Source organism: Dipodomys spectabilis, unplaced genomic scaffold, assembly GCF_019054845.1.
Source record: "Dipodomys spectabilis isolate Male_0828 unplaced genomic scaffold, ASM1905484v1 ptg000002l, whole genome shotgun sequence".
NCBI classification, from domain to species: Eukaryota; Metazoa; Chordata; class Mammalia; order Rodentia; family Heteromyidae; genus Dipodomys; species Dipodomys spectabilis.
This window is the reverse complement of record NW_024870679.1, coordinates 52,365,179-52,384,128: the sequence shown is the minus strand read 5'-3', so window position 1 is coordinate 52,384,128 and position 18,950 is coordinate 52,365,179. Positions and strand designations below refer to the sequence as shown.

Here is an 18,950-nt window from a genome sequence, read left to right as displayed (position 1 = left end):
GGAGCAGCATAGCCACTCCACAGCTTCAAGCTGAAAGCACAAGGGTACAGGAGCTGAAAGAGAAATGGAGCAGGAAAAGGAGGAGGCCAGGGCCGATGGGAGGTGGGCCTATGGAATAAGAGGCAAAATTACAACAGCACTCAGGAAGAATGAGGGCAACATTGTCTCAATCTAAATGTCCCAATGTCAGGTTCCTGAGTCAGCTCCAAGGTATGAGGCCTGAGGTGTCTGCCTGAGATGGGCTCCTTCCAGACACAGACAACACTGGTGGATAGCGCAGGTTCCCCGTGGCATATACCGAGAGGCATATACCACTTCCTGGAGCACACAGCACTTCCAGGGAAGGAAAATCAGCCTGGAAGACAATTTGCTCTGTAAAGAATGTAATCCTAGCTACTCAGGAAGCTGAGATCTGAGGATCATGGTTTGAAGCCAGCCCAGGCAGGAACGTCATGAGACTCTAATTAACCACCAGAAAACCAGAAGTGGCCCTATGTCTCAAAATGGTAGAATGCTAGCCTTGAGCAAAAAAGCTCAGGGACGGTGCCAGGCCCTGAGTTCAAGCCCCACAACTAAAGGGGAAAAAAAAGAAAAGAAAAGAATAGAATAGAAAAGAAAAAGAGGGAGGGAGGGAGGGAGGGAGAAAGGGAAGGAAGGAAGGAAGGAAGGAAGGCAGGCAGGCAGGCAGGCAGGGAGGAAGGGAGAAAGGGAGGGAGGGAGGGAGGGAGGGAGGAGAGTGGAAGGAAGGAAGGAAGGAAGGAGGAAGAGAGGGAGGGAGGGAAGGAAAGGAAAGAAGAGATGGGGGAGAGGGAGAGAGAGAAAGAGAGAGAGATTGTAAATCAGGCCAGGTAGGAGCCAAGGGGCTGTCTTGTCCCCAGGACTTAGGTACTGACATATTACCAGCTCCCCAGAGATGTAAAGAGGAACCTCCCCCCCCCCCCCCGCCGCCAAAAAAAAACCCAGAGTCCATGACAAACTAACTGCCTTTTACTCACCAGGCAATGCAGTCCAGTGAGAGGTTAGCTGACAGACTGGACAGGACACAAATTGACCTCCATCCCAATCCAAAACAGTTCCAAACAACCCCTCTCAATCTTGGGCAAGTACCTCAGCCTCTCTGTAGATTACAAATCATGGCCCAATGTCCTTCGCTTTGCTCCTCCAATGTGCATGATCCTACAAATGCCCTCATCTCCCATGAGACAAGAGTTCAAGTTCCTGACCCCAAGTTCATCTTGATCTGGCCTCTCCTGTATTTCTGCTTCCGCTCTACCAATTCCACATGCTTGCCATCACCATAGTCTTTGGGAAAACTGTCTCTTTTTGGAATGCCTTTTTTTTTTTTTTTTTAGTATTTCTTATCTCAATCTCTAGGAATTTTCTAGTTTCAACACAGGTCCTTTTCCTCCAGGATGCCTTCCCAGAGCAATCCGGACTCAGTGGGCTCTGTGAGATGCTGTCAAATGACTGTCTTGTCTCCAGCTCTTCTCTGCCCAACAGCACCAGCTTAGAGCCAGCTGTGTCCATTCAACTCTTCACCCCATACCCCACACCCCAGCCCATTCAGGCACGTTCCTGACCCTTTGCAGTCCATAGAAGACAAAGATGTAGCCATTGGGGAGAGCAAGTGTGCTCAGGTAGCATCACACAAACTACTGGCTGCCAGGAAATAGCCTAAAGGAAAGACAGCAGACCTTCTGGAGGAAGATCTAAGCTGGGCCTCAATGGGTTGAGTGATGCAAAAGCAGAAAAGGGCACTGTTGGCAGAGAAAGGGAGCAAAGCAAGAAAGAACAGGGACAGTGCTCAGGACAAACAGGCTAATGCCCAGCAAGAAAAGAGCCCTGCTCCCAACAGGTCCAGCCCCCCAGCAGCCGAATGGCAACATCCAGAAAGTGCACAGACAAGGAACTGATTCTTCACTGTTGGTGGGCCTTAGCCCATGTCATAGTACTGGCTGTCACATGGGGTAAGGGGTCGGAGAGGGGAGCAAGGTCCAGAATTTGGGGAGAGGAGGGTCAGGGTGATGGGCATGGAAGCCTTTCCCCATGCTGAACATTTGCTTGTGGGGTGGCAATGTGGCCTAACTAGGCTGGACCACGGAGTATGTGGGATCCAGGTTGCCTGGAGCTAGGCAGGCAGGTGTTCCTGAGGAGAAAGTCGCTTTTCCGGGGTCATCAGTTGCTCCACCTCCCGCATCAACCGCAGACACATTTCTTCCTGCCAGGGCAGAGCCACACACTGCACGGACACAGGCAGCCCCACACTCTTCTTCATGGCCTATAGGGAACACAGATGGCGAGGCACTGAGGACTGGGGGCACAGAGGCTGCCACAGGCTTGGGGCTTGCTGGAAGGCTGGTGAGGCCCGCCCATGACAGCTGAGGGGGGCCGGGGAGCAGGCAGGAAGGGCGTGAGTTGGAAGGTGAGCAAGCTTTACCTTCTTCAGCATCTTGTCCCAGATATCGCCAAAGTATCCCCGATAGTGTTCCATCTGGGCATCATCCTCGGCTGTCACCGTGGTAACTGGTACCACCCCGGCAGGGAAGTCCAGACAGTTGTACAGCATGGTGTAACTGACAGCCCCTGGAACCCAGCACTGCAGCTGCAGCACACTCTGCCACCTGCCAGGCCCATTGTCCTCTCCGAGCCACCATTACCCTCCCTTCAAAATGGCAATCTGCCCACGGCCAGGAAAAGCCTACTCCCCAGGCTGAGATTTGAGTGACAGAGCCTAGGATCTCTGAAAGATCCACTGATTCTTCTCCTGTGCTTCACCAATGTAGTTTCCCCACCTGGAATACTGTTTTTCTCTTGACTTACCCAAGTATCATTTAGATTCAAAGCCTACTTCCCCAAACTACAGACTCTCTAATTCAAGATCCCCAAGTTGAATAGGGCTTCCCTCCCAGGACATCCCAATATCTCTCATCTCATCCCTGCTCCCCTGTGATGCCCCACCCCTCCACAAAGGGCTTGGTGCTCCCCCAGGGGTGGGCTCCCTCTCCTCTACTTCCCAGAAACTCCACCAGGCATGAGCAGAACTCATAGAAGAGGAGGGGCAGGAGTGTTTGAGGGCTCACCTGGGGCCCTGCCTGGAGCATTCAGGTCTAGAGCAGGGCCAAGCATAGGGGTCAGCAGCACATCCAGGTCCAGTGCTCTCCACTGAGTGATCACGGAGCTGCGGTACACCTGAGGGAGGGGACACCCACCTGTGCCAGGGAAGGCACTCACACCCACCATGTCCGGAGCAGAGACAATGGCTGAGTGGCTATGGCCCTAGTACCTGCTACCAGCCCAAGGAATGGAGGTCCTCAGGGCGGGACGGCAACATCGCTTTTAAGGGATATCATTATAATCAACCTCCACCTAAACTACTGATGTGACTTCCTGCCAAGGGGGAGCCATGCACTGCATGGCCATAGTTAGCTCCAGAGGGGCAAAGAGATGGCCAGGGCAGGAGCCATGCTCATCAGCCCTTAAGGGCAGGCACTGAAGTAAATGAGTGTCAGAAAGCAGGGTCCAAGCAGTGATCCAGAGAGGGGGAGGGGAATGACAGGTCATCCAGAATACCAGGACAAAGAAAGGACAAAGAAAAAGTAAACAACTCCAACTTTCACACTCTGCCCAGCCCTACTGTAGGGACTCAGGCCTCACCTGGATCTCACGTTGCAGTTCCCAGAGCTTTGCAGCCGACCTAGGCAGAGGGAGTAGGGTCACCATGACCAGAGCCACAGCCACAGGCATTAGCAGCGTCATACACTCTATTCTCACCACTTCCAGATCTCCCTCCACCCTATGGGAATGCTGAGAGCAAGCAGTTCAAGGACCTGCTGCCACATGAGAAACACAGGCCCCAGAGAGACTTAGGCCGAGTCACTTGGTGACTCCAGAGCAGAGGTAGTATTAGACCAGGCCTGATTCTTTGTTACTTAGGACACAGGAAACGACAGTGCTGTCAAAGGTCCTGAATGCCTGAGGGTGAGAAAAGGACAGTCCACAGAATGCCAGCCTGGGAATAAGATGATTTGTACCCTGCTTCTCCAGCATGAGTCACTAAAGAGCAGATAGAACAGCATAGTTCAATTCAGATCCCTAAAAGTCTTCCATGTTTCCCCGGTATCTACCATCCCTACCACCCCTGCCCAACTCCTCCCTGACCATTATTCTCTGCCCATCTGGTCTCCCATCTGGGTGGTACTGAGGATTGAACTAAGGGCCTTGTACTTGCAAGTCAAGAACTCTACCACTTCAGCTATACTTGAAGCCCAATGTCATCTTCTTCCCTCCTTAAACCCTTGCCTTCCAGCCAGAGCTGGACCCTACTAAAACATCTTCAGAGGTTGCCCCCTGCCTGAACAACTTCTACCTCAGAAACTTCCTTCCCTGGGGCTTTTCCTGTCAGAAACAACCTAGACTCAGAATGGTTGGGGAAAAATAGGGCCAGGCATCTGGGCACAGGATCGATACTCACCGAGGTTTCAGGCTGCTGAGACAGCTTGCCAACCGTGGGAGCTGCACCGGAACAGACACTGGATCAGTGACTCAGCTTGGGGCACAGCCAGCCACCCGCACCTTCTCCTGTGTCCCCCAAGGCCCAGGGTGTACCCCTTTTGGCAAGCAGGTTGTCTGAAAACTGGAGGGGATGGGGAGGAGAGCAGTTGGGGAAGGAGTGGAGAGAAGAAGAAGCCATGCCCACCTAACCCAAGAGGGTAAGGAAGGCAGCAAAGAGCCAGAGGCTATGAGGTGTCACAGGATAGGGGACCCTACAGGTTCTACCCAGCCCAGCGCCTCAAATAACTTGTTCCCTTACCATAGGCTTCAGCAGGAAGGACAGCAGCCCTTTAAGCCATACGGGCAGCTTCAGAACTAGGATCAGGTCTCCCAAGCAGGAGTCCACAAAATCACCTTTACTGGAAGATAAAAGAGTGAGTAGAGGACTGGGAAGATGGCTCAGTGGTAGAGTGCTAGCCTTGAGCTGAAGAGCTGAGGGACAGCACCCAGGCCCAGAGTTCAAGCCCCACGACCGGACCCCCCCCAAAAAAAAGAGCAAGTGGAGGCACTTTCATCCTCCCCCCCCCCGCTTCCTGCTTAGCACTGCACCCCATTCCCAATCCTGCCAGTTCCTTTTATATCTCCTCCACACCCCGCCACCAGAACCCAGTAAATGCTGGTCTCCAGCACCTCCATTAACCTCCTTTCAATGTTTGTACCCTTTTGTGCCTGAACTCCACTCACTGGAGGCCCCAAGGCTGCTCAGGATCTGCCTCTACAGCAGAGCCAGCTCAGAGTCTTAAGGACTGAGGGCAACACTTTCCTGCCTAGGCTTCATGCTGGGTAGGTACCCATCAGCACTGATGCCAGCCTGTAGGCTCAAGTGGGACTGTTCGGAGTGGGCTGCCCATCGTTTGCCTCAAGATCACGGAGGAAGTCACAAGTGACCAACTTTGGGCTTCGTTCCCAGGGCAGAGTGAGAGGTAGCCACCTCCACTGAAGCCCGCCATACTTGGCAGTGGGGGATACCACAGGCTGGGCCCGTGATAGAGCAAGGCTGCAAGAGTGAAGCTGCCCCACAGCTTGATGACAAAAAGTAGCCAAAGACACTGGGTGCTGGTGGTTCACACCTACAAACCTAGCTATCAGGAGGCTGAGATCTGAAGATCACGGTTCAAATCCAGCCCAGGCAGTTAAGCCTGTGAGACTTTTATCTCCATTTAAGCACCAAAAAAAGCTGGAAGCGAAACTTGTACCACAAGTGGTAGAGTGCTAGCCTTGAGCAAAAAAAGCTCAGGGACAGTGCGCAGGATCTGAGCACAAGTCCCAGAACTAGCATAAAAAAAAAAAACAAAAAAACAAGCTTTTTAAAACATGAGCTCTGGGGCTGGGAAGGTGGCTTAGTGGTAGAGTGCTTGCCTTGCATGCATGAGGCCCTGGGTTCGATTCCTCAGCACCACATAAACAAAAAGAAAAAAGCTGGAAGTGGCGCTGTGGCTCAAGTGGTAGAGCGCTAGCCTTGAGCTGAAGAGCTGAGGGACAGTGCCCAGGCCCAGAGTTCAGGCCCCATGACCGACCCCCCCCCCAAAAAAAAAAAACATGAGCTCTGATAAGTCCCTTAAAGAAAGTTTTCTTCAACCTTCCCTCTTCACAGTAGAGAAAACTAAGAAAATTGTTCAAAAAGAAAGACTTGGCTCAGGCCAAACAGAGCCAGAACCACAGCCTGATGCATATCCCCCATCCTCCTGCCTTGATCCTGGATCTTTCCAGACAGAAGAAAACCCCCTGAAGTCCCTATCTCCCTGCGCAACACACATAAACAAGTTCAGCTCAGGTAGGGCTAGGAATGTGAAACCCATTCTCCCCTTGCTAGCCTTGGGCTGGCACCTTCCCAAAGCCTCCCTGGTGAGCTATCTCCAGGCCTAACTCGTACCACTAGAAGAGCGAGGTCGGCGCCCTGAAGGCTGTGACTACGGCCCATCCCAGGAGTCATACGGCCACATGCTCTCTCCAGGTCCAGGCCACTTCTGATCCTACCACATACCCTGAAGCCCAACAGCACTCACAAGTTCTGCAGGAAGGTGTGGCCTCCATCACTGAATAGCCCGCCTGTCGCCAGGGTCTCCAGAGCATGGGGTATGTTGTGTGGCAAGAAGGGAACCAGCTGCAGGGAGTAAGAGCGTAAAGGCCCCAGTATGTGTGGGGCCTCATGCTTCCCTGGTGGCCCAGAGTAGGGCTAAACCTACCCTGCCCACTGCATGGTCGCTTTCACAAGAGCCACAAAGGCAGCTTTACTGAGTCATGAAAAACACCTGTAAAATGGCCCTCATGAGTGATATTTGGAATCACACACAAAGCTGTCCCACAGTCTCAGGGGCCTGAGACCCTCTGTTTATGGCCGTGTGCCCCCCCCCATTCATGCAGTGTTGATATGCCACTTAGTGCAGGCCGAGTTCTCCACCCACCGCTTGCCCTAATATTCCTAGACACCCCTCCATATGCTGGTTCCTCCAGGCCATGGTTTTTGTTACAAATGACTAAATAGGAGAGGGGCTTGGAGGAAGCAGCCTCTCCCTAGAGGAGAGGAGATACCAGGACTTTGAACCCTCACCAGCATACCGTGTGGCCAGCAGCTTCAAGGCTCTGCTTGGTCTCTAGCAAGGCCCGCTTCATGGCCGGGCTAGGCATGGTATAGTTGTCAGTCTCATAATATCCCACTCTCAGGGGCCGGGAGCTTGTGTAGATCTGGGAGCAAACACAAGAGGCAGGGCAGGGCAGAGCAGGGCTGAGTCAGACAAGGATGGCCTAGGAAGAGCTCCTAGAGACAGAAAAGCTACTTAGCTTCAATCAGAGCTGCAAGGCTGCAACCTGGATCCCTCTGACACCATCCCCCCTCTCTCCCTCCCCCTCCCCCCACCAAAAAAATGGACCACGACCAAGGCCAGGACCTTCCATATCTGTCCCCTTCATAAAACACCTTCACAGTGAAGTGGCAAGAAAAGGAAGAAGATCCCCACTGGTCATAAGAAGAAACTGGGACTACTTAGAGACTGGAGCCCAAGTGTGATTGGGACCTGACCAGCCACTCAATACAGAGTAACAAGGTTAGGTCTGAACTCAGGTATTCTGTCTCCTGAGCTAAAGTTCATTACCTGCCCTGCTCCTATGACAAACTGTTCAGACCTCTGGACAGGGCTCTCCTCCCTCTTGGGAAGGAAGGAGTTCAGGGTGCAGTGTTTAATCGGTTGAGTAGGGAAAGCCTGCTCTACCCTACTCCAAGCTGCCCACCTGCCCCACCCACCAGGAACATCTGGTCTACTCTCCTGCCCATGGTCCCTCAGCCCGTTCAAGGTGGATTTACTGGGGTGAGACAAGAAGCAGGCATGGGAAAAAGAAACACCAGAGCAGGAAGTAGAGCTTGTATCACACAATTCACACACCACGTTGATGGGGCACGTGTTCCAGTCTGGGTCCATCTAGTGTGCCTTTTGCCAAACACTTTATACATACAATCAACTTCCTTGATGCTTGAACAGTCTTCAATTCTTCTGTAGAAAGCATCCAAGGACAATGACACCCCAGGACTTTGATCCTCGTACCTCCAGAGCCTTACCTTTCTATGTCCCCAATCCCTAACTATTAGCTGGTGATTTTTACCTTACCCCAGCCAACACTCACATTAGAAGACCTGTCTAAGCTAGATCCCACTCTTCCCTGCCCTCTATGGCAGGAAATCTGCTCAGGTTCTGTTGAGGAAAGACTCCCCCACCTCAACTTTGTCTGACCAACAGGCTGTCTCTGTGATGTTTTGGGGAGCCAGCACTTTGTCTACCACTCACTGGGCCTGTATGCCAAGCATCGTACTGCTGGAGAAATGAACAGGAGACAGTCATCAAGGCTGCTAATGACTCGGAGACAAACACACCCCAGGTACAGGGCTTCTCTTCCAAGGAGTTCTCAGACTGAAAGTAGTTACTCCTGACTCCCAGCAGCAAGGCTGGAAAGCTGAAGATTTTCAAATCCAAGCAAGGCTGCCACCTGGTGGCAAACTGTGGTATAGCAATGAAGCCTGGCTTCAGATCCTAGGGTTTGCAGGAGAGGAGGTCTTGGGGCCTGCCCACACCCCTTCAGCCACACCCACCCCTGCTCACCTCTTCTCTGAAGGGCAGGGGTGGCACGGTGGGATCCAAACGGAACATGTCCTCACATAGCAAGGCTCGCATGCACAGCGCCAGGCTCTCCACATCCCGGGCCATGGGACCAACAGAGAGCTTCACTGTAGGGCAGGAAATGGGGACAAGAAGGGTCAACGGCCCCAGTGGGTTCTCAGGCTGGGTCAAGGCTCGGGAGTTTAAGACAAAGAGTTGCCTGACAGTCAGACATGGCCAACCGGGGAAGCAGGGGCAGAGGTGGATCAGGTCACGCCCACCACCACCACCACCACCCTCCACCAGGGCACAGAGGGGACCACAGCCTCACCTGCCTCCTGTCCATAGACACAGCCCTTCAGGCCACTCTTGCTGGATAAGAAACATAAGATGTTGGAAACTGGAAGTGGCTACCCTCTGCCCACTCCAAGCGCGTGTGGCAGCTCCAAACTCCCAGCACTGGAAACTAGGAACCCTGCATGACTAAGGCTGGTAACACTTCCTCCCATCAAACTCTGCAGCCCAGAGAGGTTGGAGGCTAGGCCAGGATCACACAGCAAGGGGCTCAGAAGCTTCCCAAACCTACCATACCTAAGGCGATTTCCGGTAGGCTTGAGGCCACAGATGCCACAGAAGGATGAAGGGAAGCGGATGCTGCCTCCAATGTCAGTGCCTAGGCCAAGGGGGGAGCCTCCGGACCCAATGAGGGCTCCCTCACCCCCTGACGACCCTCCTGGGCTCTTGGAGGACTTCCATGGATTAATGGTCTGACCAAAGAGGGGGTTACTGCAGTCATAGCTGGAGGAAGCAGAAACAGATTAGCCCAGGTCAGATCAACTCAAATGCCCACCAGCCACCCCCACCTCACCTTGCTGAGGCCCAAGCCAAGACCAACCTGTACATAGACTGGGGGACATTGGTGTGCACAAAGGGCACGGCGCCCTGCAGCTTCAGCACCTGCACCACCACGCTGTCACATTCTGCCAGCACCCCCTCGTTCAGGCTCAATCCCAGCGTGGAGTTCTGACCCTGGGAGGACGGAAGGACATAAAGAGGAGCCAGAAGCTCCGGCCCACTCTGGTCCTCTCTCAGGAACTCAGGACCTGCTATTTTCCTCTGAGGGCCCCAAGTAACCCTGGCCACAGGGCTGGCTGCTAGGCGAGAAGGAGGATGGAGCCCAATGCTGGGCAGGGAGTACCTTGTAGTGGAAGCACTCCTTGAGGCTCACAGGGACCCCATAGAGCAGACCCCGCCGCGGAGCCCGGGACAGCTGGGTCTCACAGTCAGCCAGGTAAGAGGTCACACAGTTGATTCCTTTGTTCACTTCCCAGGCCTAGGGGATGTGGACATAAGAAGAAAAAAGCTGGCCTCTTTTTCTTTTCTTTACTTTTATTAGTTATTACTTTATTTATTTTGGTGCTTGTCCTAGCTTGAACTCAGGGCCTGGATGCTGTCCCTGAACTTTTTTGCTCAGGGATAATGCTCTTTTGTTTGAATCACAGCTCCACTTCTGGTGCTTTTTTTTTTTTTTTGGTGGTAAATTAGTGATAATTTCACATACTTTCTTGCCCAGCCTGACTTTGAACCTTAATCCTCAGATTTCAGCCTCCTCAGTTAGCTAGGATTACAGGGATGAGCCACCAGCACCCAGCTTTTTCTTATTAAACTGTGGTAAAATAAAAATTGCTGGACATAGTGTCCCATGCTTATAATCCTAACACTCAGGAAGCTGAAGCAGGAGGATCTTGGATTTGAGGCCAGCTTGGGCTACATAGAGAATAATAATAATAACAACAACAACAGCAACAATAGCCATTTATTCCAGTGGTAGAGTGTTTTTCTAGCATGCACATGACTCTGGGTTTGATCCACAATCACACACACACACACACACACACACACACACACACACACACACACTGCTCTGGCTCCTTTGTTCCTGGCACTGTGGTCACCATGGCCCTAAGCAGGCCATGTTTTCCCCACAGCCTATGCAAAGAGAAGGAGGAGGCGGGAAGAGAGGATGGCGCTGGTCAAGGGTCTTACCTTTCCCACATAGGTGAAGAGGGCAGCCTCAGGGGACAAGTCCCCACTGCTCAACTTCTGCACCAGTTGAGGCAGTGGCAGGGCCAACAGCGCCTCTGAGTCCAGGTCTGGATTCTGTAGGGAACACATTCTGATCAGTCCCCTTCGCCCCAAAAGCTCCCACACCTGCAGCAGACACATGCAGCCCATACCCCTCAGGCTCCACCCTTACCCAGCAGATGCTCACCACCACATGCCAACCCATGACAGACATGCCCACCCACAACTTGACAGCAGAGACAGGACCCTTGCCATTCCTGGCTGGTGCAGATGTCACCTCTGGAAGCCTGCTAGAGGTGGGTGGGGCATGCTGCAGGGGCTGGAGGGGGAAGGCTGATTACTGCAGCATTGCAAACAACCTCAATCAGTGCTGCCTACCATGCCAGGCACTGTGCTGAGGCACTTGGGTTTAGTTTTTGAGATTAAGTCTCAGTTATGTTGCCTTAAACTCAAGATCCTCCTGTCTCAAGTAGCTGAGATTACAGGCCTTCAGCACCATGCCTGGATGCCTTCCATGTTTTGATTAAATTATACTTACTATCACTTCCATTGAACAGATAAAGAAACAAAAGAGTACCTCACCCCAGACCGTGATGGCAAGCAGCAGTGCTCTGGCTGCCTGCATAGCCTGCCTATCAGCCACCTACCTGCATTCAACCCCTGGAAGGGACGTGCTGCAGGCATAGCCCAAACGGAGACCTTATACATTCATTCTGCAGACATGGATGCAGTGCCTGCCTTGGACCCAGAACTAAACCCAACATGGAACCAGTAGCAAACGAGAAGCCACGCCCACACAAGCTTAAGCAGGGCAGGGGTGGGGCATAGCAGAAGTCAATGTTAAGATGCTTAAGAAAACTATATAGAGAAATTAAAATAAGGAGTTTTAAAATGTGAGCTATAACTAGCTGTGCTATAACTAGAATTAAAGAGTATAATATTCAAACACTCTATTTCTCTAATAGAAAACTTAAGAAGACATATGGTAAACAAAAATATGATTTCCAGATGAGAGAAAGAAAAGAAAGCATTTGAATAGGGTTGTTATTAGATGCCACATCTGGGCAGAGCTGCAGGGAACTGCTCTCTGAAAGAGTTGGGCATCCCACATCTGCCTGCCAGGCCTCCAAGGCTCCAGGTCTCTGGGGTGAGGCTCTGACTTGCAAACACCTAGCTGTTCCTCCCCAGGAGTACTGGACCAATTAGTGAAGACAGAGTCACAGTTCTGGCTGTTTACCCCACCTCCCTACTCCTGCCAAGGTCACCAGAGACTTTCTGTTGTCAGATCCAACAGATACTTGACTCTCTCTCTCCCTCCAGGGCTCAGAAAGGCATTCTGAGGTGCTGAAGCCACAGGCTGCTCTCTTCAGATGATACACTCTGCTGGTTTCTCTCATGCTCCTCCACTGCTAACTCTGACATTCGCTCATTTAGTCAGTCAGCAAACTGTGCCATTCTGAATGCAGAGCATTCAGAAGTAAACGATAAGATAAGGTCCCTACATTCAGACAGCCAGCATCCAAGCAAGTAAACAAGCTAGTCATAGGTCATGGTAAGGTGAGCCAGCAGATGAACTGCTGTGGTAGACATGAGGAAACTGTCTTAGCTGAGCAGCAGACCTCAGCACTCGGGATACTGAGGCAAAAGGATTGCAAGTTCCAGGCCTGTTTCAAAAAGAGAAGTGGAAGCCCGGCAACCAGTGCGCTGCTCACATCTATAATGCTAACTACTCAAGAGACTGAGATCTGAGAATCACAGTTCAAAGCCAGTCCAGGCAGACAAATCTCTTACCTCCCATTAACCAGCAAAAAACCAGAAGTGGACATGTAACTCAAGTGATAGAGTGCCAGCCATGAGAGGGAAAAGTTGAGTAAGACTTTCCCTGTCCACTCCCTCTCCCTAGCCCCTCCCCCAAGTGCCCTGACTCTCTCCAGGCCCTCCACACACCCAACACCCCCTGAGCCTCTAGCCAGCCTGACACAAGTGAGCCCAGAGGCGCAGCTCACCAGAAGCTACTCCTGTCACCTGCCCCTAGCCACCACATCCTTCCTTCCCCCTGAGGTCCTCACCTACCCCACTCTCAATGGCTCTTCCTCCCCAGCTCTTCCTCCTCAGCATCTCCCCCAAGCAGGTGCGTGATCCTCTCTGCAGATGTTCAGGTGAGAATCAGTCCTGGCGCCTCCTCCCTCCCTCACGCACCCATGTCACTCACCAAGCTCTCTGAATAGCTCAGGAAAATGGCCACCTCTCTACCAAGACCTTTATCCAGGCTCATCCCTTTCTCCTAGAACACACAAGGAACCTAACTGCAGCCCTGTCCAGGCCCTGCCCCTCTTGAGTGCCTTTCGTGCTAGGGCCAGACAAGGGCAAAGCCCAATTTGGCTTGGCCTCTCCACTAAAATTCCAGTTGAAGGAAGTAGCATCAGGACTCTACCAAGGGAGTGCATGAGCTGAAAGAGGCATCCAGGTGTGCAAGCACCACATGTGCAACGCAGGGTTCTGGGCATTTCTCCTCAGGAATGCCTTACCTCGAGTCTCTGCCTGCAATTTAGGGAGGCTGTTAGGTTTGCCCAGGAGAAATGGCGCCTTCCCCAGGTTCTCTCTCCAAGTACCCTAGAAGTCCCCACCCAGCATCTGTAACCCATGCCATTGGCAAGCCTGGGGCAGTGGGCGGTCCCCTGAGGTGTGGCCACACCCCCTCCCTCTACCTTCTCTATATAATCTCTCTCCTCCTGCCTCTATCTGGTGCTGAAACCAGCACAACTGGCTCCTCCCTCTCCCTCTCCATAAGCCCTCTTCTGCCTGAACTGCACGGAAGTTTCCTTTTGGCAACCCTTACTCTAACCAAGTGGAACAAGTGAAAAGGATGGGTGAAAGGTTGTTGCAGATAAGCCTCCATGGTTGGCCCTGGCAGGAGTTATCAGAAGCACACCTCTGGAGTTGCTCCAGAGCATGGGAGGGAACCATTCTGTGGCGACTCAGGGATGCTCAGGTTGTGTCACCCCTCCCCTCCCCCAGCTTTGTCTGGCATCTGGGGTGGGGAGGGGACTGTACTACACACTTACATGCTTCTAGCAGCTAGGGTCCTGCTTTCTATTCAGTGTTGAGCTGAGAAGGTCCCAGAAGAAAGGCTGCTAAGACAGGCTCACGTCTCACACCCAGAGGATGCCTTAAAGAAGAGCTGGTCCCAAGGCTGGGCTGAGTTCAGCTTGAAGGCTCACTTTCTACCCATCCTCAAAGACCTACAGAGTTTTTGAATCAAGACCCTCACCTCTTAGCCAGGCATGGTGACTTACTCCTATAATCAGCTATCAGGGTATCTGAGGCAGAATCATTTGAGGTGTGTTAAGAGACTAGCCTGGGCAACATGTAGAGAACCTTCTCAAAAGAGACAAAGAAAAAAAGGGGAAAGAGTTAGAGAAATTGAAACTTCTTATTTGCTGACTGTACAAACCAAGATGCTTCTAGCCAGTTTGGCTTCTAGTCACCAGAAATCCAATAGGTAATTTTCCCTCTTAAAGAACCAAGTTAAGGCTGGGAAGGTGGCTCAGTGGTAGAGCGCTTGCCTTGCATGCCTGAGGCCCTGGGTTCAATTCCTCAGCACCACATAAGCAAAAAGAAAAAAGCTGGAAGTGGCACTCTGGCTCAAGTTGTAGAGCACTAGCCTTGAGCTGAAGAGCTGAGGGACAGCACTCAGGCCCAGAGTTCAGGCCCCACGACTGGACCCAAAAAAAAAAAAAAGAACTAAGTTAAGGGCTGGAAAAGTAGCTCAGTGGTAGAGTGCTTGCCTTACATGCATGAGGCCTTGGGTTCAATTCCTCAGCACCACATAAGCAGAAAAAGCCAGAAGTGGCGTTATGGCTCAAGTGGTAGAACGCTAGCTTTGAGCTGAAGAGCTCAGGGCCAGCGCCCAGGCCCAGAGTTCAGGCCCCACAACCAACTAAAAAAAAAAAAAAAAGAACCACACTAAAGTTGAGCACATGTGACTCGCATCTATAATCTTAGCTACTCAGGAGGCTGAGATCTGAGGATTGCAGTTCAAAGCCAGCCCAGGCAGGAAAGTCCATGAGATTCTTTTTTTTGTTTGTTTGTTTTTTGGTCTGGTCGTGGGGCCTGAACTCTGGGCCTGGGCACTGTCCCTCAGCTCTTCAGCTCAAGGCTAGCACTCTACCACTTGAGCCACAGCGCCACTTCCAGCTTTTTTTTTTTCTGCTTATGTGGTGCTGAGGAATCGAACCCAAGGCCTCATGCATGCAAGGCAAGCGCTCTACCACTGAGCCAACTTCCCAGCCCAAGTCTATGAGATTTTTATCTCCAATTAACTACCAGAAAACCAGAAGTGGAGCTGTGGCTTAAAGTGATAGAGCACTAGCCTTGAGCTGAAGAGCTCAGGGACAGTGCCCAGCCCAGAGTTAGAGCCCCATGACTGACCAAAAAAAAAAAAAAAAGAGAGAGAGAGAGAACCAAGTTAGGTGTCTGAGGCCAGGCTTCCTCTCTAGGAAGCAGCTTTTTGTGGTATGTATGTGGTGTATGTATGTATGAATGATATGCTGGTACTAGCATAGCATATGCTGGTACTGGCTAGCATTCCACTACTTGAGCCATAGCTCTACTTCTGGCTTTTGAGTTATTAACTGGAGGTAAGAGTCTCATAAACTTTTCCACCCAGGCTTACTTCAGACTGAAATCCTCAGAACTCAGTCTCCTGAGTAGCTAGGATTACAGGTATGAACCACCAGGTGCCCAGCAAGCTTTTTGTGTTCTAGAGCCAAAATATCTACCTTAGAAAATTCAGTTCTTGCCGGGGGCTGGTGGCTCACGCCTGTAATCCTAGCTACTCAGGAGGCTGAGATCTGAGGATCGCGGTTCAAAGCCAGCCCGGGCAGGAGAGACTGTGAGACTCCTATCTCCAATAAAACCACCAGAAAACCGGAAGTGGCGCTGTAGCTCAAGTGGTAGAGCGCTTGCCTTGAGCTGGAGAGCTGAGGGACAGCGCCCAGGCCCAGAGTTCAAGCCCCACGACCGACCAAAAAAAAAAAAAAAAAAAATTCAGTTCTTAAAAAGGCAATTAGTCCAGAGGGAAGACCCTGCAGAAAGATAACTCTCTGCCCTACCAAATGGATTTCTTGCAACAAAGGTTCCCTCCTATAGGCAGAAACCACGGGGAGATTCTTGTGCCAGCTTACCATGCTGAGCTGGAAGCTGGCTGAACTCAGGTGGACATGGTAGAGCAGCTGAAGATCATCACAAGGATCCCTGAGAAAGCTAAGCCAAAGAACAGGGGGCCCCTCCACGGGTGGCTCACACCTGTAATACTAGTTACTGTTTTGTTGTTGTTTTGTTTTATTTTTGTTTTTTTGTTCTTCTAGCTGGTCCTGGGGCTTGAGCTCTGGACCTCTTTGTGCTCAAGGCTAGCACTCTACCACTTGAGCCACAGCACCTGTTGTACTCAGACTCATGACCCCCCGAAGACCACCAGAGACCAAGATCAATGTAAGTGACAAAAGAGTCATTTATTGCAAGCTTGAGCTTGGTCCTCCTCACACTCGGTAACTGGTGACGCTAAGCGGCCCAGAGCAAAGAATCAGCACAGTTTTTATAGTATAGAACAAACAACTTTAAGGAACTTTTACATGAGAAACTACATGATTGGTTAACATTTAAAACAAGCTAAGCTGGGCAAACATGATTGGTTAACACTGTTATTGATGAGAATTGTCTGACTACTGGGTCACCATGTCCAGCACAGCCACCCAGTGCCTGACTGATGCATCTGGAGGAAATTCCTGTGGTTTTTCCAACAATTGTTTATGTCCCTAGTTGCCTGTGAATTGTTTCTCTTTGTGTTACTCCTAGGTCAGGCTCATGGTCAATTTTATGACTCGTATCTCACAAGATGGTTACTGGCTTAAAGATGTAATCACTCAGGCCCAGGCTCTTCACACCACTTCTAGCTTTTTTGAGTAGTTTATTGGAGATAAGACTTTTCTGTCCAGGCTGGCTTTAAACTACGATCCTCTGATCTCAGTCTCCTGAATAGCTACAATTAGAGGAACAAGCCACTGATGCCCAACTAATCCTAGCTACTTAGGAGGCTGAAATGAGGATCACAGTTCAAACCCAGCCCAGGCAGGAAAGTCTATGAGACTCTTATCTCCAATTAACCACCAAAACACTGGAAGTAGAGCTATGATTCAAAGGGGTAGAGAGCTAACCTTGTGCAAAACAAGCTCAAGGACAAAATCCAGGCCTTGAGATCAAGCCCCATGACCTTAAAAAAGAAGATCTAAAAACAAGAAGCATGAGGGAGATGGGCAGGCTGGAAAGTGAAGGACCTGTGCTCAGAAGGCAGAGAAAATGGTCAGTTTGGATTGAACACTGAGACGCTTCCAACTTGGGAAAACAGAATCCCAAAATCTGTGGATGGACTTTCCAGACAGCTTGATAACCGGAATAGACTCCACTTTATTTTACTTTTTTTTTTGCCAGTCCTGGGGCTTGAACTCTGGGCCTGAGTGCTGTCCTGAGCTTTTGTACTCAAGGCTAGTGCTCTACCACTTGAAACACAGCTCCACTTCTGGCTTTTTCTGTGATCAATTAGAGATAACAATCACCTAGACTTTCCTTCCTGGGCTGGCTTTGAACCTTGATCCTCAGGTCTCAGCCTCCTGAGTAGCTAGGATTACAAGTGTGAGCCACCAGTGCCTGGCTCAAGACATATTTTTTATTTCAATCGATCAGCCAATCAATCGGTTGATCAATAAGACTTAAGGATGATGTGGAATAAACATAAACAATTACAGGCAGCCAAAACTTCACCCACATTCCCCGACACAGGCTAGGCATGGCATCGAAGGTACATTCTCCCTAATGTCTCTCCCATGCGTTGAGTTAGGGAGTGGCACAGGGCCGAGTTCTAGTTCCAGCTCTGCCCCAACTCGAAAAATCACTTGCTGCTGCTGAGCACCTGTTAAATGCAATTTTCAATAAAAATCATTTTCCTGCCTTTCACCTAGGAATAGCCTCCTGATTCCTGCTAGCCCCACCATGGAGGAAGTCTTCCCACGTGTCAGATCCTATAAACGCCTACAGTAGCAAGCTTTCTCTTCTTCAGCATTTGGGCTTCTAACTGGGGCTCGAGTTTCGTTCTCCTGAAGGGAAAGCCTCCTCTTCTAGAGACTTTTTCTGGCTCCCCCAGTTTTCCCTCCTACACACACACACACACACACACACACACACACACACAGAGATAAGATCCAAGACACACACACACACACACACACACACACACACACACACAGAGATAAGATCCAAGACGGTGCAATCAAAAAAGCAAATTTGTTTGCAGATCATCCAGTAAAGGCTCGAACAATGTCTGCTCATGGGAGGGTTTTGAGAGGTGTTGGACAACCAGCTCTACGTTAACCAGCTCTCCTGACGCCCCGGGATATCATTCCAAAGTGCTAAGGCGATTCCAAAGTCCTCCACCCTGAGTCAACACCAGCATCCCATTGGTTCTCGGCGCCGCGTTACCGCGTTCTGATAGCAATGGGGATTGATCGGTTCAGAGCCAAGCTCCTCTTGGATCGGTATGGCGATAGCCTCAGCCGAGTTTGGCTTCCTCCTCCCGGCGGCCCATCGGGCTCAGCAAGAGAAAGGGCATCAGGGCAGGGATGAGGGAGGGAGAAGTCGGGGGCCGGTGTACACCTGCGCGGCCCGCCCGCCCGCCCGCTCCCGGCGAGCCGGGCCGTCCCCAGCTCCCCGAATCCAGGTCCACCCCGCCCGGAGGGTCACCTGGAGCCGGAAGCGCTGCGCCGCCTTGTCCATGGTCTCCAGGCCCGCTCGCTGCCTCCGCCGCGCCCGCGCCGCCGCGCCCCGCGCCGTCCCCCCTCCGGTCCAGCGCAGCACCACGGCGACCGCCACGAGGCAGCAAAGCAGGGCAGCCCCGGGCGCCCCCGACAGCGCGGCCCACGCCTCGGCCAGCATGGTCCCCGGCCCCGCCGACTGCTGCTAGAAGGCGAAGTGGCGCACAGAGTGCACCGCTCCGCTGTAAAACCCGGCCTGGACCGCCCAGGATCCTGAGCCCGCCGCGGGGAGGGGCGGCCGCGTGCCCGCGCGGGAGCGCGCCGTTGCCCGGCAGCGGCTGCCACGTGGGCGGCCGGCAACCGTCAAGGTCAAGGCCGGCCTCCCGCTGGGCTGACACCCTGCACTCACTCTGGAGCTTCG

The 18,950-nt window shown here is 51.9% G+C and overlaps 1 protein-coding gene across 1 annotated transcript; it reads right to left on the bottom strand.

Annotated features, from left to right (window-relative positions):
* Positions 1-965: 965 nt before the first annotated feature.
* Faah (fatty acid amide hydrolase) lies at positions 966-18,774 on the bottom strand. Its single transcript, XM_042682085.1, has 15 exons — positions 18,519-18,774; positions 10,686-10,799; positions 9,838-9,972; positions 9,535-9,668; positions 9,231-9,437; positions 8,971-9,011; positions 8,643-8,767; positions 7,111-7,236; positions 6,558-6,655; positions 4,811-4,910; positions 4,472-4,512; positions 3,655-3,694; positions 3,081-3,189; positions 2,438-2,583; positions 966-2,278 (listed from the first exon to the last, which is right to left on the bottom strand). The coding sequence occupies exons 1-15, from the start codon at positions 18,708-18,710 to the stop codon at positions 2,129-2,131; spliced, it is 1,758 nt and encodes a 585-aa protein (XP_042538019.1). The 5' UTR covers positions 18,711-18,774; the 3' UTR covers positions 966-2,128.
* Positions 18,775-18,950: the final 176 nt, after the last annotated feature.

What these genes read in the sequence shown, in the direction of transcription:
- Faah (XM_042682085.1), bottom strand. Translation starts at nt 18,710, where the DNA reads ATGCTGGCCGAGGCGTGGGCCGCGCTGTCGGGGGCGCCCGGGGCTGCC. An exon ending in CTCAGCAGCCTGAAACCTCG is followed by an intron (nt 3,695 to 4,471) that starts GTGAGTATCGAT and finishes CCCTCTGCCTAG; the next exon opens with GTCGGCTGCAAAGCTCTGGG. An exon ending in AACTGCAACGTGAGATCCAG is followed by an intron (nt 3,190 to 3,654) that starts GTGAGGCCTGAG and finishes CCCCTCCCTCAG; the next exon opens with GTGTACCGCAGCTCCGTGAT.